General features: G+C 42.2%; 1 protein-coding gene across 1 annotated transcript; it reads right to left on the bottom strand.

Moving 5' to 3' along the window:
- Positions 1-7,276: 7,276 nt before the first annotated feature.
- On the bottom strand, positions 7,277-20,574 carry LOC134293720 (cytochrome P450 2G1-like). Its single transcript, XM_062962114.1, has 9 exons — positions 20,312-20,574; positions 17,120-17,282; positions 16,726-16,875; positions 15,568-15,728; positions 14,630-14,806; positions 14,140-14,281; positions 12,332-12,519; positions 10,556-10,697; positions 7,277-9,843 (listed from the first exon to the last, which is right to left on the bottom strand). The coding sequence occupies exons 1-9, from the start codon at positions 20,489-20,491 to the stop codon at positions 9,662-9,664; spliced, it is 1,485 nt and encodes a 494-aa protein (XP_062818184.1). The 5' UTR covers positions 20,492-20,574; the 3' UTR covers positions 7,277-9,661.
- Between the last annotated feature and the right edge of the window lie 3,743 nt (positions 20,575-24,317).

Here is a 24,317-nt window from a genome sequence, read left to right as displayed (position 1 = left end):
CCTTCAAGGTCAAGCCAGTCACTTCAAGGATACTGTCCATCCATCTTGCCCTTGGTCGGCCTCTCTTCCTTTTTCCTTCCATTTTCTCCAGCATTGTGATCTTTTCCTGTCTCCTTATGATGTGGCCAAAATACTTCAGCTTTGCCTCTAATATCCTTCCCTCCAGTGAGCAGCCGGGCATTATTTCCTGGAGGATGGACTGGTTGGATCTTCTTGCGGTCCAAGGCACTCTCAGGATTTTCCTCCAGCACCAGAGTTTTCACCGACTGGATGGATGTCCACCATCTTTGGCTGCAAAGGATGTAGTCAATCTGATTTTGGTGTTGACCATCTGGTGAAGTCCATGTGTAAAGCTGTCTTTTAGGTTGTTGGAAGAGAGTGTTTGTTATGCACAGAGTGTTTTCCTGGCAAAATTCTATCAGCCTATGTCCTGCTTCATTTTGTTGTCCCAGACCATGCTTGCCTGTGATCCCGGTTGTCATTTGACTGCCCACCTTAGCATTCCAGTCTCCTGTAATGAGAATAATGTCTCTTTTTGGTGTGTTATCCACTAAGTGCTGCAGATCCTCATAGAACTTATCTAATTCTGCTTCTTCGGCAGCTGTGGTTGGGGCGTATGTTTGGATCACTGTGATGTTAAACGGCTTGCCTTTAACTCGAATTGAGATCATTCTATCATTTTTTGGGTTGTATCCAATCACTGCTTTCGCAACTTTATTATTAACTATGAAGGCTACTCCATTTCTTCGGTGTTCCTCTTGTCCACAGTAGTAGATCTGGTGGTCATCTTTTGTGAAGTGGCCCATTCCAGTCCATTTCAGTTCACTGACTCCCAGAATGTCTATCTTTAATCTTGACATCTCACCAATAACCACATCCAGTTTGCCCTGGCTCATAGATCTTACATTCCAGGTTCCTATAGTGTGTTGATCTCTAGAACATCGGATTCGTCCTTCACCTCCAGCACCGTCGGCCGTTAGCCTTCCTTTCATCTTTGAGCTGACTGCGTCATCACATCTGGGGCTACTTGGACTAGTCCTCTGCTCCTCCCCAGTAGCATTTTGACCATCTTCTGACCTGGGGTCCTATCTTCTGATGGTATACCAACATTTCTCTGGTTGTACTGATCCATGTAGTTTTCATGGCACGAATACTGGGGTAGGTTGCCATTACCTTCCCCAGGGATCGTGCTTAGTCTGACCTCTCTGCCATGACCTTGGGTGGCCCTGCACGGTATAGCTCATGGCTTCATCGAGGCACTCAAGCCCCATCACCACGTCAAGGTAACGATCCAAGCTGGACTCTTGCACAAAACAGTAAATATGGTCCCAGTGGTGATCGACACACTGGGTGCAGTGCCTAAAGACCTTGGCCAGCACTTAAAAACAATTGGCGCTGACAGAATTACCATCTATCAGCTGCAAAAGTCCATCCTACTCAGATCTACACGCATTATTTGCCGATACATCACACAGTCCTATATACTTGGGAAGAGTCCGACGTGTGATCCAATAGAACAGCCAGTATAGTGATCTTGTCTGCTGTGTACTAATCTTATTGTGTATCAAATGATAATAACTTTATTTATATCCCGCCACCATCTCCCACAAGGGCCTCCTTCACAGCTTTGTGTCCACATAAGACCACAACAGGACGAGGTCCAAAATGGACAGTGAACACAGGGCCATATTTTTCATGCAGCTTTGCAAGAAATAAAAGAATAAATATTATCTTTTAGTTAAAAACAGGAGATTTTGACTTTTTTGGTACAGCAGTTTTTTCATAAGATGTTGTTGCTTAGTTGTTGTTTTTTAAGAAGCCAGTGTGATGTAGTATAGTGGTTTTGCTATAACTATTTGAACACTCGACCGGGACTCTCTAGAGGGTCTGAATTTCTACATGGTTGTGAATACCCACTGGGTGACCTTAGGCAAGTCAAACTCCCTCTGAACAAATTTTGCCAAGAAAACCTTGTGTTGGATTCATTTTAGTGTTACCATAAGTTTAAAAATGACTTGGAAGAACACAGAAATAGGATCTAGCTGGATCCTAGTAAGAGTGAGATAACAAAAAAAGTGTCTGTGGGCCCGTCCAGACAGTATCTTTATCCCAGGAGCTCCCATGGAGGATGATCAAACGCTATTCCCTCAAAACGCGGGAGGAATTGTTACAAACAATAAAAAACATGAGATTTTCAGTTACAGGAATATCCCGGTTCTGGCCGGAAAATGCAGATATTTGAATCTCTGTATGTCCCTACGCTCAGATATGTTGGCTTGCTCCCGGGTTATACATGTCAGGTCCTCCTTGGTTGTATCCTAAAAACAAGGCAGTTGACTAGAGGGCAAAAGCTTTATCCTGGCAAGAGAAACTTCACCCTTCACACATTTCATGAAGCTTGTGACACACAAACAAAGGTTTTGCCACGTAATCAACTTTTCCCATGTTTTTATGATAAAAGCACTAAGGAGCAGATATGTATAACCCAAGAACATCACCCCGTTGTTCCTAGAAGCAAGTACACGGCCAAACTTGTCTGCCCAGATGGCCGCGCAGCTTCTATAACCCATGAACAGAACTTATGCAATTATTCACATATTCGCATTTTATGTTCTTTAAAAAAACTGCTGAAATTTTTGCGGACATTCCACGGGGGCCATCTTGGGGATTGCAAAATCCCAGGACAAAGAGCAAGAGTGTACAACGGAGGCAGAAACCCCGGGACCAACAGGTCTGTATGTAGACCTCTTCTCCAGTCCTGGTTTTTGTTGTTGTTGTTGCCCCTGACTAAAACCGGCAATTTGGTGCTGTCTGGAAGCACTCTGTAGCTCACTCTGCTGGAGGATTGAATAGTAACCACAGTGAGATGTTCTAGTATTTTACAATGCAGATTACATTTTCTTAGCAGAAAATATTTAGAGGTGGTTTGTTATTACCTTCCTCTAAAATGCAACCTGACATTTCTTGACAATCTCCCTTCCAAGTGCTAACCAGGTTGGGCTATACTTAAATTCTGAGACCTGGAGCTTCAGGGTATTTTCAAAGAATTTACAGGATGCTTTCAGATAGAAAGCTCTTGGTGCCAACAGTCAGAAGAAAATGTTTTTTTGGTAACACATCTTTCCCTTTTTAATGGGACCACAGTTAAGAAAGAAGAACATAGGAACTAGCAACACAGAAGAGATAATAATAATAATCATCATCATCATCATCATCATCATCATCATCATCATCATAAAAACTTTATTTCTATTCCACCCTATATCTCTGAAGGGACTCAGGGCGGATTCGAACAAACAATGGCATACATGAAATGCCTTCAAAAAACATAAATATTGGCATAAAATCCCAACAAAACCCTACATATGAATATAGCGTTAAAAACCTAATCACCTTAAACCTAATATCAGTGAATTGAGTATAACATCAATAACCTAAACCAATAAAGTCAGACAGAATCAGACAAGAATTATATAGTGACATAAAATCTAAATAAACGTTCACAGTAATTTAAAAAGCCAACTGAAATTCAACAGAGTTGTGTGGGTTGGAGTTGTGTGTGTTGGAGTACCATATTTCATCACATAATAGCCAAGACTGTCTGCTACTTCATTTCCTGAAATGACCCCCTCTCAAGCTCATCTAGTAAATCATAGAATCATGGGAATCATAGAAGAGTTGGAAGAGACCTCATGGGCCATCCAGTCCAACCCCCTGCCAAGTAGCAGGAAATCGCGTTCAAAGCACCCCTGAGAGATGGCCATCCAGCCTCTGCTTAAAAGCCTCCAAAGAAGGAGCCTCCACCACAGTCCGGGGGAGAGAGTTCCACTGAGTTCCAATGACAAGAGAAATTATCTTTCAGGGTTGGGATGGAAAGGTTTGGGTTGTGCTCACAAGAATATTGCATGGCTCTTTCTATCCCATCTGAAAGAAAACTCATGCCTACATAGAATCATAGAATTATGGAGTTGGAAGAGACCTCACAGACCATCCAGTTCAACCCCCTGCCAAGAAGCAGGAAAATCACATTCAAAGCATCCCCAACAGATGGCCATCCAGCCATAACTACATGTCCTAGTTATGTGCACACACACACACACATGTTACCTACAGGCTTCATATAACAGATATTATATTAACTGCTGAGAACTAGGAAGGAAAAATATGAGTCTATCAAGGCACATAGAGGAAGAATACAGAGGCACCCTAATGTATCCATAAATCTCAGCCATTCCATGAGATTCATTACATCCAAGATGCCTGAGCTGTGCTACATGGGACAGCTCAACAGGGGCAAATGCAAGACACTCCCCTTAGGCAGAAAAAATGAAATGGAAAGATACAGAATGGGAGACGCCTGGCTCGACAGCAGAATGTGTAAAAAAAAATCTTGGAGTCCTCATGGACAACATGAGCCAACAATAAAATGCAGTGGCAAAAAAAGACAATGAGATTTTGGTCTGCATAAATAGGAGTCTAGTGTCTAGATCCAAGGAAGTCATGCTACCCCTCTTTTCTGCCTTAGTCAGACACAAGTATTTCTTCCTAATGTCCAGTTCTGGGTACCACAATTTAAGGGAGATGTTGACAAGCTGGAATGTTTCTAGAGAAGGACGGCTAAAATGATCAAGGGTCTGGACAGCAAGCCCTCTGAACAGTGGCTTAAAGAGCTGGGCATGTTTAGGCTGCAGAAGAGAAGGCTGAGAGGTGACATGATGAGGGCCATGTGTAAATATGTGAGAAGAAGTCCTATGGAGGAGGGAGCAAGCTTGTTTTCTGCTGCCCTGGAGACTAGGACGTCGAACAACGGCTTCAAACTACAGATTCCACCTGGACATTAGGAAGAATTTCCTCACTGTGAGAGCTGTTCGACAGTGGAAATCTCTGCCCCGGAGTGTGGTGGAGGCTCCTTCTTTGGAAGTTTTTAAGCAGAGGCTCACTGGCCAGATGGTTAGTGGTGCTTTGAATGCAATTTTCCTGTTTCTTGGCAGAATGGAGTTGGACTGGATGACCCGTGAGGTCTCTTCCAACTCTATGATTCAATGATTCTAACTACTCACCTTGAGAAGGGATGTTAAAAGTTCTGTTGACTTGACCTGCAAGATATTCCCAAGGAAAGGCAAAGGAGTTGGGCCAGGGGGGAGCGTCTTCCTCCGTGAGAAGTCCCGCATGACTGTCAGGATAACAAGAACAAAGGTATAGACAACAAGGAAGAGGCTGGTGGCACCAGACAGCTCCATAATTTGGGTTGAATCCTCTTCTCTCCCTGCTTTGCAGAATGTGGTTAAATGACCCACTTGGCTAGGGCTCTATTTATCTGATCGAGTATCAGACACAACTCCATAGGTCAAACAAAAATCTAATTTCTGGTTAATCAGTGTTTTGAACATGTCGTGGAGGACATATGACTCTGTTTCTGCAAATTAAGGGGTTTTTACCTATTACAAACATTTGGAATTAGGTCCTGGCCTCAAACTAGATCAACAAGAATACCTAAGAAAAATTGCAAACTGCAGCAAATCCTTTCTAAAGATTTGAGAAAAGAAATATGTTTAAATAAAGTTCTAAATAAAAGAAGGACCAGACTTTTAGCTGTACTGACAAGTAGAGTGGAGACAAATAGCTTCATAAAGGACAATGAGGATGACAAGTGGTATGGAGAACAAAACAGGGGAAGGATTGAAGGAGCTGGACATGTTCAGCCTGATGAAGAGGAATATGTTTGCAGTATTTGAATACCTCAAGGGTTGCCTCAGAGAGGAGGGTGCAGATTTGTTTTCTGCTGCTCCAGACGGAGAGACAAGTTGTAAAGCTCTAAAGTTACAAGAAGGAAGCTTTTGACTGAAGGTTGGAAGTGTTGGGAAATCATCCTGGACTACTCAAGTCTAAATGTAGTTAGATAGATGATAGAGTTAGATTGAGGGAATCCTTTCCCTGTTTCCAAAGCATGCCTAGATAGGCTTTACTGTGTTTTCACTCTATCCTGTTGTTTACGTCACATCCCTTTGAAGTTAGCAGAAATGTGACTCTCCAGGGACACTAACTTCCCATTGGTCAGAATGTCTTTTATGCCCCCAATAAACTGGACCATGAGGTCAGAACCATTTTGGTTCTCTCTTCTCCCTTTGTTCTTCAAGCTAACAAGAAGCATCCTGCCATCTCTCCTGGCAAGATGTAACTATGTAGATGTTTGTTATTTTTCCTTTCTTATTTTTCCTTAGAAACCAATCTATAGTAGTCTAGACAGCTCCTAAGCCTTTCTATCTACAATGGAGTTCTTTTTACCTGAATAAATACTTTTTGAACTTTTATTGAGACTCTGCAGTCCATTGCAATCCTAAAGGCTTCTCTTGCTCGCCCAGTGTAAGTAACTGTTGCATTTGAAAGCTTTGCTGTTGTTACTCTGCTGATTTTGGTGGAATCTCCCCCAGAGAGGGTTAAATTGAGTCTAACCGCTCAGGGATTACCACAACAGGAAGAAATTCCTTGGCAGCAGGAATGGTTTGGCAATGGAACCAAATGCTTGGAGAGATGGTGAGGTCTCCATCTGGGGATGTCTTCCAAAAGAGGCTGGGCACCTCTCTGATGGGGACACTCTAGCTGAAAATCCTGCATTGAGAAGGGAAACTCAATGGCCCATAAGGCCTCTTCCAAATTATATATGATTTCATAGCTGAAATAATTTACAAGGGAAATGAAAAGATTGGGAGAAAACATCAGCCACCTCAGGAGTGAAGGGGCTCACCCTTGGCTCTTCCATCCCTTGGTGCTCCATGGGCTGCATAGAGGTGTTCCATGTAAAGGTAATGGAAGAGCTGTACTTAGCTTTGAACTTCATTGATTTGTTCTGATATTCAAGGTTGAAGCAATTTTAATAGAAAAACAGGCTACTGTCCTACTGCCCTTGATTTCGTCATATGCACCTGTTGCAATCTATTTATTTGTACCTAAATACATGCTTGATCCTTTTAGCCATCTGGCCCATAGCCTGTAGATTTGATAAAATAAACTCTAGTTTTGATGAGGAGGAGGAAAAATAATGCTAAAATGCAGCTGGATATGCCTTGATGTATCCAAGAAACCTAAAGTTCTTCTGGGAGCTTTGAGAATTAGTAAAGAAGGATTTACAAGCTGTGGATATATAATAACTGGAGGCCTCATTTGCCCAAATGATATATCACCAACAAATTCCCCCCTCTTTCCATTGCCATTTTGTTTTTCCTGGGGTGCATTGCTGTCAGCTTTGCTCTTCTCCCCTTTAGGAACTTTGAGTTAGTTGATTTTGTGTGGTTTTTATTCATGGTACACTTGGCGTCGTGATGACAGAGAAAGAGAGAGAACAAGAGAGACAGGGAGGCTTCACTTTGTGCTTCATATTTCCTTGCCACAACTTTGTGCTTCTACCATTTTAAAGTTGATCTTTCTTTTTTATTATTCCATATGAATGTGCATTTACACATTATTTGTTATTCATAAAGTACATTTTCTTATTTTATTTATTTATTTATTTATTTATTTATTAGATTTGTATACTGCTACTCCCAATTTGGCTCAGAGCGGTTTACAGAAATAGATTAAAACAATACACTTAGCTTTAAAATAACAATAGAAACAATAAAAACAACAATAAAAACCACAATAAAAACAGACATAGCCCCTTGTTTTTCACCCATCGAAAGCTTGTTGGAAGAGCAAGGTTTTGCAGGCTTTCCGAAAGGCAAGTAGGTCTCAGATAGTTCGAGTTTCAACTGGCAAGGCATTCCATAAATAAGGGGCTACAATCGAGAAGGCTCTCTGCCTAGTTAGAAGACAAATGATAAGTCCGTATGTTAGGGACCTCAAGCAAATTTTGGTCTTCGGACCGAAGTAATTTCTGGGGTTGGTAGGGGGGATAAGCGGGCCCTCAGGTAAGCCAGCCCCAAACCATGTAAGGCCTTAAAGGTTAGAACCAGTATCTTAAAAGTAATCCAGTACTCAATAGGTAGCCAGTGCAGCTGTTGCGCATTTTGCACCAGCTTCAGTTTCCGGATCACTGACAGAGGAAGGCCAATGTAGAGGGCATTATAGTAGTCGAGCCTCGAGATAACCGTCGCCTGGATCACTGTAACCAGGCCGTTCCTAGATAGGTAGGGAGCCAGTCGCCTAGCCTGACGTAGATGGAAAAACGCAGATCTGCTCACAGCAGAGACCTGGGCCTCCATTGTGAGCAGAGGGTCCAATAAGACACCAAGACTTTTTACAGAAGATGACAGACGTAGTGTCTCACCATCCAGGGTAGGCAGCTGGATCTCCCTCCCACCCGGACGGCCCAGCCAAAGGATCTCCGTCTTTGCTGGATTCACCCTCAACCTGCTGGCACGCAACCATCCAGTAACGGCCTCAAGGCACTGATGGAAACTATCGGGTACGGAGTCCGGCCGGCCCTCCATCCTCAGAATGAGCTGAGTGTCATTAGCGTACTAGTGGCACTCAAGCCCAGTCGGGCAAGCGGTCGCATATAGATGTTAAATAATAGAGGAGAGAGAATAGCTCCCTGCGGGACCCCACAAGTTAGCGGAGACCACGCGGAAACCATCCCTCCCCTCACCACCCGCTGTCCCTGATTCTGGAGGAAGGAGGACACCCATTTAAGGGGAGCCCCCCTAAACCCCATCATGGCTAGGCGGTGAGTCAATAGATTGTGATCGACCGTATCAAATGCTGCTGTGAGATCCAATAACACGAGCAGCACTGATCCACCTTGATACCTTTGGCAGCGAAGCTGATCTGTGATGGCAACTAGCACAGTCTCTGTCCCGTTCCCCCTACGGAAGCCGGACTGGAAGGGATCAAGTCCGGCTGTGTCATTGAGGAACTGCTGCAACTGTTCCGCTGCTGCCCTCTCAACCACCTTGCCCAGAAACGGAAGGTTCGAGACTGGGCGGTAGCTAGCGGGAACCGAACGATCTAAATCTGGTTTCTTCAGCAGCGGAGATACCATCGCCTCTTTTAAGCCCTCTGGAAAAACTCCTTGCTCAAGGGAGCTATTTATTATATTCAACAGAGGTCCACGTAATCCCTCCAGGCAAGATTTTACTAGCCAGGAGGGACACGGATCGAGGGAGCAGGTGGTCGGCCTAGTTGCAGTCATGATCTTATCGACAGCCTCCGCATCCAGAGAGGTAAACCGGTCGAGGATGGGCCCCGCGAGTGCCCATGGGGTCCCAAGTTCAATTACTGTATTTAAAACATGTAACAAAAAATGACGGGATGGATTGGTTTTGGAGTCCCGGAATGAATTAAAAGCATTTCAATGCATTTCAGTGGCAGAATTCACTTTGAGATAAAAGCATTTTGAGTTGAGCTCGGTCACAGAACGAATTAAACTCTTAAGTCAAGGTGTCACTGTATAACACACACAAATGGAAAGAGAGAGAAAAGTCAAGAGGTGTCAAAATCCTGGGACAGGATAAGATGCAGTAGATCAATAGTATCTTTTCCATGCCTGGGATTACAACTGCATGCCAGTTCAAGAAGCCATAATTGGGCAAAAACTGTATCTGGTCGCCATCATTATAATGTGCTGCAAGAGAGTCAGGAAAAAGAAATAGAGCTCTACCTTCCCCATACAAAGGTCAGGTGCAAAGCAAGTGCAAATAATACTACAGGTGGGATCTTCAGGTCAGCGTGAGATCATGCAGAGCTGGTAGTAAGGTGGGATTCTGCCAAATCCAACCTCATGGGGAGTCAGGTCAATATCCTTGGGGGCCACGAGGGGCTTCAGCTCAAATTTCTGCAGGATGGTGGCCAAAAAGATGAAAAGCTCCATGCGGGCCAAGGTTTCGCCCAGACAAACCCGCTTCCCTAGAAGAACAATTGGAGAAATATCAGCAGGGAAGGATTTAGCTATATCTCAAGTCAGCTGTGCCATACTACACATTTATTCTGCTAGGATCACACTTTGGGCTCATCTAGGAGCTCCCACTTCAAGAGGGTTGTCCAGATGACGCCCCATAGAAAAGTGAGCACAGGAAAAGTCTCCTTTGTGCTGAGATTATTTGTTAGCAGTAAAGAAACTGGTCTTCTTGGAAAACCCGTGTCTTTCTAGCTGTGGGCACTGTGTAGATGGGACCAGGGATCACACTGTGCAACTTCCGGTTTCCCATCTATACATCTGTCTTGGCTTTCTTGGGCTCCCCCACCCCCTCCCTAAACCCCTTTAAGAAGCCTTAAAACCTGGAAAATAACTCACATGAAAGCCATTACCCCTTCTCCAGTCACGAGCCAGAAGTGCTCCAGGGAAAGTGAAATGGCTTTTGTGTTTTTATGGCTTTTTCATTTTAGCATGAAATTGCTTTCCTGATTTTAAGGCTTTTTAAAGGGGTTTTCTTTTGTGCACACACTTTCTGGGGGGTGGGAGTGCAGACTTCAATGCAAGTCCGATCGGGTTTTTAAAACCCAATTGCACTCGCATTAAAGTGCTGTCTGTAATCACCCTTTAACAACCATGGGAGCATTTAGCTGAAGTCCAAAACACCTGGAGGAGTAGAGTTTAGGAATCACCGCTTTAGGTTACCTGAAGAGAATGGCACAAAAGCATCGCTCTTCTTGAAGCGCCCGTTCTCATCCAGGAAATGCTCTGGGTTAAAGGCATAGGGGGTTTTAAACATTGTGGGATCAAACAGGACTGTGTTGAGGAGGGGGTAGACTTCTGTCCCCTGGGGGAAAAAAGAAAGGAAAGCAGGTTGATGTGAGAGCAGTAAAGTTTGCGGGGTGGCACTAATGAGCTCTCAAAATACAGCTTGCCAGTTCTAGGACTGGACCGTGAAGTTCTAGGTTGAAGCTATTTTGGCCATTAGGTGATGAATTTACAGAAGCATAGAATCATAGAGTTGGAAGATACCTTGTGGGCCATCCAGTCCAACCCCCTGCCACGAAGCAGGAAAACCATATTCAAAGCACAATCGGGGGCGATAGATGGCCATCCAGCCTCTGCTTAAAGCATTCTAAGAGGGAGCCTCCACAACAGTCTGGGACAGAGAGTTCCACTGCTGAACAGTTCTCACAATTAGGAAGTTCTTCCAAATGTTCAGGTGGAATTTCCTTTCCTGTAGTTTGAAGCCGTTGTTCCGCATCCTAGTTTCCAAGGCAGCAGTATAGGGCCAATTGCCATCTGAAGCCCCATCTATACTGCCATATAATTTTAAACTGCAATTTGAAACTGCATTATCTGGTCAGTGTAGACTCAATACATTCAATTTAATTCGTGTCAACATGAAGGTGCATTGAGCCAACCCTTGTCGGGGCCACTTTCCATCTGGAAACTGATGTCCTCACTGCAAAAGAACATGCAGAACAAGAATAGGTCTCTACAGTCACCTACGAACCCACCGCCAAGACCCTACAGTTGGAAGGTGATCATATTCAACCACAAATTGCAATGTATGGCAGCGCAGATGGGAACTAAGATGCAAGAACTATAGCCCATGGATTTGATAAAACAGCACATTTTTATTTAAAGTGAGGTGGCTATTATTTATTTATTTATTTATTTATTTATTTATTTATTTATTTATTTACAGTATTTATATTCCGCCCTACTCACCCCGAAGGGGACTCAGGGCGGATCACATTACACATATAAGGTAAACATTCAATGCCTTAACATAGAACAAAGACAGAGACAAACGCAGGCTCCGAGGTGGCCTCGAACTCATGACCTCCTGGGCAGAGTGATTTGTTGCAGCTGGTTGCAGCTGGCTGCTCACCAGCCTGCACCACAGCCCGGGCCTTTAGAATGTGACTTAGTTCTAGAATAAAGCATCATATCCTCACCACTTAACTGGAGCCTTGGAGGCCATTTTCACACCAATCATTTGCTACTAATGCATTTCAACTTGGCATCTACTCATTGGTGGGTGGGATGATGTACTTGCATCATGTAGGTTTGTACCTCATCACCTCAAGCTACAGCTGAGTTTTCTCTCTCTGTAAAATGCCAGTGGAGCACATTAGATGTCAGGACTCCCCATGTGTTCCATGGATGTCTAGAACAGAATCCAGGATGGCTATTTGGGCATAGGCTTTGCAGATTGGGCAATGAGGGGAAGCCTTGCTTATTCGTGTGTTCAAGTATAGAGGAATTGTGAACTGAAACAACAGTATCTTTAGTGACACAGTGATAGTTCAGATGTCAGCAATACACATGGGCAGCGTGAGACCAAAGCAAACATGCATCTCACTCTAGGCCACCCCCATTTATTCAATGGATTAGGGATCAGGGCACTGTCAAAAACAGAAAAAACACTTTGCTGGGTCTCCCCCATTTGACTTGGTACCCCAGTATTTGTACCTTGGGAATCATGTAGCCTCTGAATTCTGTGTCACGCATAACCATGTGGGGCAGATCCAGGGGGATGAGGTCACTGAACCTCTGTACTTCATGGACAACGGCGTCCACATACGGCAACAGGGTCCGGTCTCCAATGTTTGGGGGGCGGTCCTGGCCAATCACTCGGTCAATTTCCTCGTGCATTTTTGCTGTCAAAATTATGGAGATGTATTTATTTAGTTCATGTTTTTCCTCCACCTTTCTCCTGTTTATAAGACTCCAAAAAAAAATATTTATTTATTTATTTATTACAGCATTTGTATCCCGCCCTTCTCACCCAAAAGGTGACTAAGGGCGGCTTACAATAAAACACATATATAAAAAATATACAATACAATACAAATCAATTAATATAGTTAACTAATTATTTACAAAAACATTCACAAAATACAATACTAAAAAGCAGATAGGCGCAATCAGATCTAAAAATACGAGTTCCAGCACACATTATAATACTTAATGCTGCTAGTGTTGCTCAAAGGCCTGGTCCCACAACCAAGTCTTAACTTTCCTATGAAAAGATAAGAGGGAGGGAGCCTGCCTGACTTCGCTTGGGAGGGCGTTCCATAGGTAGGGAGCCACCACTGAAAAGGCCCTGTCTCTCGTCCCCGCCAGTCATACCTTATTATAAAATAAATATAAAAGCTAAAATATAGGATTTTAACACAAACACTTTAGAAGTGAGAGCATTTCATGCATTTAAAAGACTGCAGTCAATCCATTTAAAAAAACTTACAAACCCCAATCCTAACAAGCCTGATGGAATATAAAGATTTTGATCTGCCAACAGAAATCTGCTAGAAGCTAGTAAGCTACTCATAGTCATGCAAGATGACTTAAGAGATTCCTAGAGAAAATGCTTTTTTAGTCATTAGCAGGTCATCCCATGCAATTCTATGATCATTTTATAATACATGTTCTGTCAGGTTAAAAAAATAACATTATTTATTGCACCGTTTTTCCACTTTCATGAAGATCCTGCACCTCTAAGCTGTGAAAGTGGGGAGGGCCTTCTGTAAATTTAATTTTTTGTTTGTTTGTTTGTTTGTTTTCATGGAGCACTGTCCCTCAAAATATAATTCAAGGAAGGAAGGAAGGAAGAAGGAAGGAAGGAAGGAAGGAAGGAAGGAAGGAAGGGAGGGAGGGAGAGAAGGAAGGAAGGAAGGAAGTGATGAAGAAAGGAAGAAAGGAAGGAAGGAAGGAAGGAAGGAGAGATTCAGAACTACCAAAGAAACTTAAACTGCCCAACATACAAAGATATCTTAATAAGAAATGACAACGAATACATCCTAAAACTACAAGAAGAGATACTCAAACAATTCAAGCAATTAACATGGATCAACTTTGGACAACTAAAGGCACAATACAACAGAGATAAAAAAGAAGGCTTTATGGCGAAAAACTCAGGATGGGAAAAAATATTAGAATCAGAAAATAAGTTAATTACAAATATATATAAAAAATTGCTGGAATGGAGCACTGAGACAGAACAGGTCAAAAACTTTCTACTTTTTCATTAACTTTTTTTTAAAAATTATGTATTAAAAAAAAGCTTTCAATAAAAATGATTAAAAAAAAAGGAAGGAAGGAGAGAAGGAAAGAAGGATGGAAGGAGAGAAAGAAAGAAGGGAGGGAGGGAGAGAAGGAAGGGATGAAGGAAGGAAGGAGGGAGGGAAGTGAAGGGAAGGAATGAAGGAAGGAGAGAAGGGAAGGAGCTCCAGCTGTGAAGATACGGGATTAGTTTCTTCAGCCTAGTAATCTCTTCATACCTTGAACTTCAGGATATTTCATCAGAAACAGAAACCCATATCTTAAGGTGCTGCTGACTGTCTCTGTCCCAGCAAAGAGAAGAATAAGGACACTGAGCTCCAAGTTTCTGATGGTAAATTCACTGTCTGGGTTGTCTTTTTCCTGAAAGCAGAAATAAACAGAACATCATGCGAACATTGCAGGAAAGACCTCAAAGCTTCAGACATGTTATTTAGGGGCAGTATGGGATTCAGAGATGCTTCCACATTGCTCCAAAATTGCACTCATTTTTAAACGTGGCTTAGTGCTGCATTTTGCCTACCCCTGGTTTAGTCCAAATCAGGACTACTAATATTCTCCATGTTTTTATGACCACAACTCTCCTAAGCCTGAGACCTCATGGTCAACATTTAAGAGGAGACTGAAAGACTTTGTCTTAAACATCTGGAGGACTCCATGTTTTCTGTCCCTCAACTTGTAAACCTCCCATTCCAATATCTGCCAAGGTACCTTTTCCATCTGGATGAGAAAACAATCAATATAGTTCCGTGGGTTGTTGAGATCAAGCGTCTCCTGGTTCAGCTTTACTAGATCTGCAATGACATCTTTAACCTGTTTTAGAAGTTCATTGATCTTGGTCTGGGTTCCTCGAAAATACTTCAGGAAGCTGTAATAGACATCATACCTCTGTGGAAAGAGAGACACCAGTAGTTGTAGTAAACTGTAGGAAGACTTGGGATTATATGTCCTTCCTAGTCAAAGTTTTTACAGTAGATGGGAGAACAAATGATACTGGTTAAGGAGGAGCAAAAGAGAAAGGGTGCATCTACACTGTAGATCACTTGAATGGACCAATGGAACTGTTTTAGCACAACACAATGGAATCATGGTAGTTGTAGCTTTCTCAGCCCAAGAGGGTTGATGCGACACCAAACTATACATCCCAGGATTCCAGAGCATCAAGACATGGCAATTAAAATAATATTGAATTGCATTAATTCTACAGTATAGGCAGCCAAAGAACCAGAGAAAGGTATGGAATAGGGAAGGGGAAGGAGAAAGTTGAGAGGGAAAGAGACACTTGACACTGGGATCAGGAAAGGAGAAGGGAGGGAAAAGATAAAGAGCAAAGATTGGGAAACGGAGAAAAAGGAAAGATGTTGGGAAAGAATGAACATTTAGCCTCACAGGACACAAAAAACAGGGTACACCAATCAGTTTGTAGAGAAGATCTGCTGAACATAAGGGAAAGGTCAGGAATCAGACCACAGATGGAAATTAGGAGCCTTCTAAAAACTTCCAAGTTGCATACTTCTATGTTGTAAACATGTTCCTCCATATATATGGGTGTGGAAAAACATTTCTCAAGCAGTAAGATCCTTCTTTCAGGTGTCAGCAGGACCCTTCATTCTCTTTCTTTCTCCTTTCTTTTTCCATGAGCAGGGTACCTGGCCAGAGGGTGTGCTCATCAAGCGGAAGATGTCGTTCGATGACTGCATGAGGTTCTGAAAAAGTTTATCTTCATAGTCAAAGCGGCTACCAAAGAGGATGGAGCTGACGACGTTGGAGACAGCACGGCTGAGGAAGAAGGTGGGGTTGAAGGGCTTCTCTAAAAGACAGAGAGAAAGAGTGAGGTGTCACTTCACCGAAGACACCCCTAATGCTTTTGAGAGTCTCCATTATGGGCAGAATCATTAAGCTAACAAACCCAAGATAATGGCATATATCCTTTATCATCAGCCACATACTAAGATACACATTTCCATAACTGAAATGTGAACAGATCATATTGGGAAGTCTATGAACAGATCATATTAAAAAGCTAGGAAATGATTACTACTTGTAGGATGCATTGACAGGAAACAAAATCCTAAGTTTGGCTTAAAAGATGTCATATTCAATCATCTCTGCTCAACCTAAAAAGCTGAATCTCCATTCAATTCTTTCTTGTATGCAGGAATGTTTTATTCCCAGTGGTTGAGATTACAAGATATTCTGCACATTTCCTATCATTATTCACATTACATATGGTAACTTTTTGGCTAATGTTTAGGTTAGGTAAAGGTTTTCCCCTGACGTTAAGTCCAATCGTGCCCAACTCTGGGGGTTGGTGCTCATCTCCATTTCTAAGCCGAAGAGCCAGCGTTGTCCATAGACACCTCCAAGGTCATGTGGCCGGCATGACTACGTGGAGCGTCGTTACCTTCCAGCCAGAGCGGTATCTATTGATCTAGACACATTTGCATGTTTTCGAACTGCTAGGTTAGCAGGAGCTGAGGCTAACAGCAGGCGCTCATTCCGCTCCCAGCGCTTTAACACATTGTACCACCAGGGCCCCCCGAGTTTGCATTTAAAAAACCATCTAAGAGAAACTATGAACACATTGTGTTTTCTCCAAATATGGATCTATATAGGCCCTATATACATTAGCAGTTATGCTAGCTTCTTGTATTCCGAACAATAATAATGTATGGTAACTTTAGCTTCTGTGTATTCTTTCCAGTGAAGATGAAACCCATAGCAAAACAGTTGGAGCAAAGACCCCCTACAATTTGCCATTCAGAATGAGGAAATTTGGAGCACTCGACAACATATTACTCACTCACCATTTGTCTTTCTAAATTCTTGCAGCAGAAACTGGGATTCCTCTTTAATCCGTTCTTCAATGGTTTTTTTCCCCATGCCAAAATTCCTCATGATAGTAAGAGAAAACCGGCGCAATTGTTTCCAGCGTTCCCCATTGGAAAAGATTACCCCTGGAGAAAGTTAGAAATGAATAAATAAATAAATAAATAATAGTAATAACTTTATTTATACCCCGCTACCACCTCCCACAAGGGACTGGGGCAGCTTACAGCAGCACATAATAGCGCCATAAAACACATAAAATACAGTTGCAAAATAAAAGATACACATCTTTTACAAAATAAAAGGAAGGACGAACAAAAAGGAGGTGAAAAGCTGGGAGTTGCTATTGCAAAACCAATTGGGTTATCTCACCATATCCTTGGAAGGTGTCATCCACAGTAGCATTGGTAACCCTTCCGCTGAATTCTTCTGCTTTGTCAACCAGGGCCTCCTTCACGGCTTTGTGTCCACATAAGACCACAACAGGACGAGGTCCAAAATGAACAGTGAACACGGGGCCATATTTTTCATGCAGCTTTGCAAGAAATAAAATAATAATTATCATCTTGGGGGCCGGGCTGTGGTGCAGGCTGGTAAACAGCTGCTGCAATAAATCACTCTGACCATGAGGTCATGAGTTTGAGGCCAGCCCGTGGCAGGGTGAGCACCCGTCAATTAAAAATAAAATGTAGCCCCTGCTCGTTGCTGACCTAGCAACCCGAAAGATAGTTGCATCTATGAAGTAGGAAATAAGGTACCACTTATAAAAAGTGGGGAGGCAAGTTTAACTAATTTACAACGTTGGAATGAGGAAGTGAGGAAGTGCCATCAGAGTGGATGATGAAGCAGCTGCTCCCCCCTGTGGCCAGAATCGAACATCCCCTCAGGAGAAGGTTAAATTGCCTCTGCGTCTGTCTGTCTGTTGTCTCTGTCTCGGTTCGATGTGTTTATGGGCATTGAATGTTTGCCCTATATGTACATAATGTTATCCGCCCTGAGTCCCCTTTGGGGTGAGAAGAGCGGAATATAAATACTGTAAATAAATAAATAAATCTTTTAGTTAAACACAGGCGCTTTTGATTTGTTTACTGCAGCTTTTACATAATATGGTGCTGCTTAGTTGTTGTTTTTTTAAGAAGCCAGTGTGATGTACACTGTGCTAGGACTCTAGAGACAAGGGTCTGAATTTCTATGATTCTATGAATACCTGGTGGTGGTGCAGTGTGTTAAAGCGCTGAGCTGCTGAACTTGCAGACCGAAAGGTCCCAGGTTCAAATCCCAGGAGTGGAGTGAACGCCCACTGTTAGCCCCAGTTCCTGCCAACCTAGCAGTTCGAAAACATGCCAATGTGAGTAGATCAATAGGTACCGTTCCGGCGGGAACTTAACGGTGCTCCATGCAGTCATGCCGGCCACATGACCTTGGAGGTGTCTATGGACAATGCTGGCTCTTTGGCTTAGAAATGGAGATGAGCACCAACCCCCACAGTCAGTCATGACTGGACTTAACGTCAGGGGAAAACCTTTATCTTACCTATGAATACAAATTGTCTATGGCTCACTCTGCTAGCGGATTTAATGACAACCACAATTTAGAGGTCGTTTGTTATTACCTTCCTCTAAAATAGAACCTGACATTTCTTGACAATCTCCCTTCCAAGTGCTAACCAGGTTGGGCTATACTTAAATTCTGAGACCTGGAGCTTCAGGGTATTTTCAAAGAATTTACAGGATGCTTCCAGATGGAAAGCTCTTGGTGCCAATACTCAAAAGAAAGTATTTTGGTAAAAATATATTTCCCTTTTTAATGGGACCACAATAGTAAGAAAGAAGAGCATAGGAACAAGAAACACATAAGAGTTATAAGTAGAAGACTACCATATTTCATCGCATAATAGTTGCCATCACATAAGAGTTGCACCTCCCTTTTTGGGGTCCCAGTTTAAAATGGATTTATTTATGTATTGCCTCCATAGCTCTGAGAGGCAGGCATTCTGAAGGCACAGGAGCTGGGAGGCTTCCCTCAGCCGCTTCCAACTGAGAGAGGCCTCCTAGCTCTCATCGGCAGGCATGTGAGCGAGTCAAGGCTCACCTGTTCATGTGCCTTCCAGTGCAAGCTGTTAGGTCTCCCTCACCTGCCAGCAGCTGAAGAATGGCCCTTAAGCATTGCTTGCCCACGCACGCCAATGGGCGAGACCTTTGTAGTCTCCTTGGACTACCTGTGCATGCCCATATTTCACTGTCATACCCCCTTTTTCTAAAACAAAGGGGGGGGGGGATAAAATGTTAACATTAGGGGTGTGCAATTTTTTGTTAGTCATCGTAAGTCAGATCAAATTCTTTAAATTCATATTTACGACATGGTATCTGAAACTTACCCAATAATTTTTGCCTTTTGTAATTTTCAGAAGTCTCACAAACTTGGTTTTATTTTCAGTGCAAGGAGGCAAAGCAAAGCCAAAAGGGCTGCCTTTACTCTTTAAATTAATGGCCTTTCACCATTAGGAGAGGACCCCTTCACAGAATATCAAGGCAGAAAACTCTACAATATCTGCTTTGAACTGGGTTATCTGAAGGAATCTTATGGGGTCAGATTCAGTGGGGAAAGAGGAAATTCCTAATGGAGCAATTTTAAAAATAAAGCAAATCCAGCACTTTCTACCTGAGGTGGGCGGGCTGAAGTGTGAGAGATTATGGAAAATCTGATTGAATCTGATTCTCTTGAGTAGTTTTGGTGTAAAAAAGCAATTTTTATTCTAAAATTCAAGGAATCGCCTTGCACTATCTTACGCTCTTTTCCACAACTTGTTTATGTGAACAAGCGTTTTCTTCTTTGCTGGTAATTAAAAACAAGTCCAAGAATAGATTGAAAGTAAGTGATGATACGTGTGTAGCTTTGAGAAATAACATCAGCACCAGTATTACCTAACTTGTAAAGAAGATGCAAGCTCAAAAATCACATTGATGCAAACTGAAAGTAATTTTCTATTTAAAATGTTATTTTTTATATTATAAGAGTACTCTTAATTCATGTTACTATTAAGTTCAGCTAAAATTGTTGATTAAAGTTTATTTTTAGATTAACACAGTTTATTATTTTTGAACCTTGTGGTCCCTTCTAAAAACAAAAAAACTAAGTGGCCCCTGGTAAAAAAAAAAAAAGGTTGGGAACCACTGATCTAGTAGCACCTCTTCACTTCTCTTCCTCTTGCAGCCAAGATTGGCTGCTACTTCATTTCCTGAAATGACCCCCCTCTCAATCTCATTTTGTAAGTGACAAGACATTCGTCCTTTAGGGTTGGGATGGAAAGGTTTGGATTGTGCTCATGGGAATATTGAATAGCTCTTTCCATCCCATCCAAAAGAAAGCAAATGCCTACATGATTCAGTTATGTGCACACATGTTACCTAAAGGCTTCTTATTCATCTTACCTGGTGAGAACTGGGAAGGAAAAATATGAGTCTATCAAGGCACATAGAGGTAGAATACAGAGAAACCCTAATGTCTCCATAAATCTTAGCCATTCTGTGAGGCTTTCATTACACTCTTTGGACAATTACTCACCTTGAGAAGGGATTTTAAAAGTTCTGTTGACTTGATCTGCATGATATTCCCAAGGAAAGGCAAAGGAGTTGGGCCAGGGGGGAGCGTCTTCCTCCGTGAGAGGTCCCGCATAACTGTCAAGATAACAAGAACAAAGGTATAGATGACAAGGAAGAGGCTTACGGCACCAGGCAGCTCCATAATTTGGGTTGAATTCTTTTTTCTCCCTGCTTTGCAGAGTGTGGTTATGTGTCCCACTTTGCTATGGCTCTATTTATCTGATTGGGTATCAGATTGATACCAGATTCTGAGTTACACAACTCCATAGATCAAACAACCATCTCATTACTGGTTAATCAGTGTTCTGAAACATTTCTAATGGAGGACAGATGAACTTGCATGGCTTCGTTTCTGCAGATTAATAGGTAGTTACCTATTACTAACTTTTGGAATTAGGCCATGTCTTCAAACTAGGTCAACAAGAAAGAATACCTAAGAAGTGAAAATTGCACCAAATGCTTTATAAAGAGTTGTGAAATGCAATATGTTTAAATAAAGTTCTTCTAAATAAAAGAAGGACCAGACTTTTAGCTGTACTGACAAGTAGGAAGGAGACAAACTAGAACAGCTTCATAGAAGGACAATGAGGATGACAAGTGATATGGAGAACAAAACAGAGAAAAAAAGGAAGAAGCTGGACATGTTCAGCCTGATGAAGAGGAGACTGATATGTTAGTAGTCTTTAAATACTTCAAGGGCTGCCACAGAGAGGAGGGTGCAGATTTGTTCTCTGCTGCTACAGACAGACAGACAAGTTATAAAGCCCTAAAGTTACAAGAAGATAACTTTTGACTGAACCTTGGAAGAAACTTCTTGGCAGCAGGAATGGTTTGGCAATGGAACCAAATGCTTGGAGAGATGGTGAGGTCTCCATCTGGGGATGTCTTCAAAAAGAGGTTGGGCACCTCTCTCCTGGGGACACTAGCTGAAGATCCTGCATTGAGAAAGGAGACTCAATGGTCCATAAGGCCCCTTCCAAATCTACATATGATTTCATAGCTGAAATAATATACAAGGGAAATGAAAAGATTGGGAGAAAGCATCAGCCACTTCAGGAGTGAAGGGGCTCACCCTTGGCTCTTCCATTCCTTGGTGCTCCATGGGCTGCATAGAGGTGTTCCATGTAAAGGTAATAGAAGAGTTGGGTTCTCTGTACTTTGCACTTCATTGACTGATATTCAAGGATGAGGCAATTTTATTAGAAAAACAGACTACTGTCCTACTGCCCTTGATTTTGTCATATGGGCCTCTTGCAATCTATTTATTTGTACCTAAATACTTGCCAGTACTTCTTAGCCATCTGGCCCATAGCCTGTAGATTTGATAAAATAAACTCTGGTTTTGATGAGGAGGAGGAAAAATAATGCTAATGCTTTGATGTGTCCAAGGAACCCAAAGGTCTGCGAGGAGCTTAAGGAATTAGTAAAGATGGAATTAGAAGCTACAGATATAGAATAACGCAGCTAGAGGCCTCATTTGCCGAAATGATATATCACCAACTTCACTCAGGCCTTTGGATAAAGATTGCTCATCCCCATAACAATCCTGTATCTGTGACCATTTGTACCGGTTTGCACTTTTTACCTTTGCCAACTTGATATAGACACAGGGTCTACTCCCATCCCAATTTGCACTTCCAAGAATTTGCAGCACTTTACCAGTCAACTCATGTTTACAATATTTATATGGTGCACCTTTTACCCAGTACTTTTACAACCTCTCCATTTTAATCCATGTTTTTATTAGTTTTTGTCATTTGTCTTTATTGAGTAATGTTTAATTTTTTATAATTGTGCATGTCTCTTGTCTATTGTTGTGTTTTATATTGCTATTTGTAAAGAACTCAGGCAGGGGGGAATCTTCTGAAATCCCATCGCTGCCACCAATTTGTGGTGATGTCAGAAAGGGGAAGAAATCTTGTTTTTTTTAAAAAAAATCCCACCTCTGACACCGATTGCGGAGAGGTGGAGATGGACGTTGTTTTTAATTAATTATTATAAATTTAACTATATCCGCTGCCACCCGTTATTAAAGATGTTTTTATTTAAAAGCTGCCACCAAATTATAGAGGTTTTATAATGCTGCCACCAAATTACAAAGGGGATCATCAATTCTTGCCACCACTATAGGAATACGTAGCCACTAGCTACTTAGAGAGGAGACTTTTATTTTTCTTCTTTCTTCTTGTTTATTCTTGATGTGTGTATGTATGACAGAGATTGAGATGTTTGAAGGAATAATAACACATTTATTTAGGCACAAGCTTGATGGTTACAATAACTTTTCTTCTTGTTTGAGGCACGTTATTGAACAGTTGCAAAGTTATATTGAGGTGTTTCAAACTTTAAAATTCCACTTCAATCACAGAATATCTGTTCCTAGTCAGGAGACAGACTACCTTAAAATAAGTCACCAAATTTATTTTAGACTTGACTCAAAATCCAACCTTTGAGCCACCCTGATTCTCCAACTGAGAATCAGTCTTAACTGCAATTCCTCCAATTACAGACTACCTTAAAATAAGTCACCAAACTTATTTTATCCCTGATCCCCTAACTTAGGATCAGCCTTCCCTGAGCTTCAACAGAGCCCACACTGAGTTTCCCTCCAAATTCTGCTCTCTCTTCAGCTAACCCAGTTGGCTCCGCCCCCTTCTCCATGGCAACCAACTCATGGTGCAGAGTAACTGAAATATTAACCCTTTTTAAAACACAGTTAAACATGGCATCTGTAAATAAAAAATCACACTTCGTTACACTATTGTTTTTATTCGGGCTTGGCCCCATGTAAGCCGCCCTGAGTCCCCTTTGGAGAGATAGAGGCGGGGTATAAAAATAAAGTTGCTATTATTATTATTATTATTATTATTATTCCCCCGTCATTCTGTTGCCATTTTGTCCTTCCTGGAGGCCTTCAATTCTTTGCATAACTGACTCATGGATGTGTCATATGATTCAGAAAGCCTTGGCAGTTTTAAACAAGAGGGCTATGCTAATAGTGCAAATGGACTGCCATTCAAGAGTCTCCATTTGTTCATATTTTTGTAGAGAGGTTTTCAAGGCAAACTATGATTGTATTACATTATGTTCATTTTTATTTATATGTAGCTTTTTTCTCTGGAAAAAATCTCAAAGCAGTAAGCAATGCTAAACAGTAAACACAATATAAGGTACAATGTAAAATCTAAAGCATGAGGTCTTCCAGATCAATTTGCCAGCCTCCATGATAAATTGGCGGAGTGGCGGGGCAATCCTGGGACCCTGCGTCCCACCTCACTGGCAGCTATGCTTCCTCCTCACATGTGGAGAAGTGTTGCCACATGGCTTCTCTTCACGCTAGCCCCATGGTTCTTAATGGAAAATGGGAATCCTCCTATGTTCTCAGCCAAGCATTGTAGGTTTCCTAGACCCCAGTTAAACCATGGAGGCCCACTGGAAGTGAGCCTGCATAGTCTGATGGGCAGCATGGGTCCCCAAGTCTTAACTGGGCAGAAAGTGTTCTACAGTGCTGAAAATTCCTAGTATGATGAGATTGTAAAACAAAATTAACCATAGGCCTATTAAAATTAAATAGTTAAAACATTTTTAAAACTGGGTTGTTGTATGTCTTTCTGTTGTATGTCTGTTGTATGGCTGTGTGGCCATGTTCCAGAAGTATTCTCTCCTGACGTTTCGCCCACATCTATGGCAGGCATCCTCAGAGGTTGTGAGGTATGGATAAATTAAGTAAGGAAAGGAAGGAATATATATCTGTGTATAGTCCAAGGTGTGGCAAGAGTTCTTTGTCACTGGGAGTCAGCATTAATGTTTCAGTTAATCACCCTAATTGGCATTGGAAATGTTTTGTCCCTTGCCTGGGGGCATCCTTTGTTCAGTCAAGTCCTTGAACAGGGGCGTAGACCGCTCCCTGTAATTCGCTCCTGTCAGGAACCTGGCTGCCGCCCGCTGAACTAGTTGGAGTTTCCGGG

The sequence above is a fragment of the Anolis carolinensis genome, unplaced genomic scaffold, assembly GCF_035594765.1.
Source record: "Anolis carolinensis isolate JA03-04 unplaced genomic scaffold, rAnoCar3.1.pri scaffold_10, whole genome shotgun sequence".
NCBI classification, from domain to species: Eukaryota; Metazoa; Chordata; class Lepidosauria; order Squamata; family Dactyloidae; genus Anolis; species Anolis carolinensis.
The sequence above is the reverse complement of the archived record's forward strand: the minus strand, read 5'-3'. Positions and strand labels throughout refer to the sequence as shown.

Excerpts from the sequence above, each read along its gene's own strand:
- LOC134293720 (XM_062962114.1), bottom strand. The coding sequence starts at position 20,491 with ATGGAGCTGCCTGGTGCCGTAAGCCTCTTCCTTGTCATCTATACCTTT. Across the intron at positions 17,283-20,311 it reads TTTTAAAATCCCTTCTCAAG|CTGCATGAAAAATATGGCCC; the intron begins GTGAGTAATTGT and ends TTTCTTGCAAAG. Across the intron at positions 16,876-17,119 it reads TGACACCTTCCAAGGATATG|GGGTAATCTTTTCCAATGGG; the intron begins GTGAGATAACCC and ends AACTTTCTCCAG.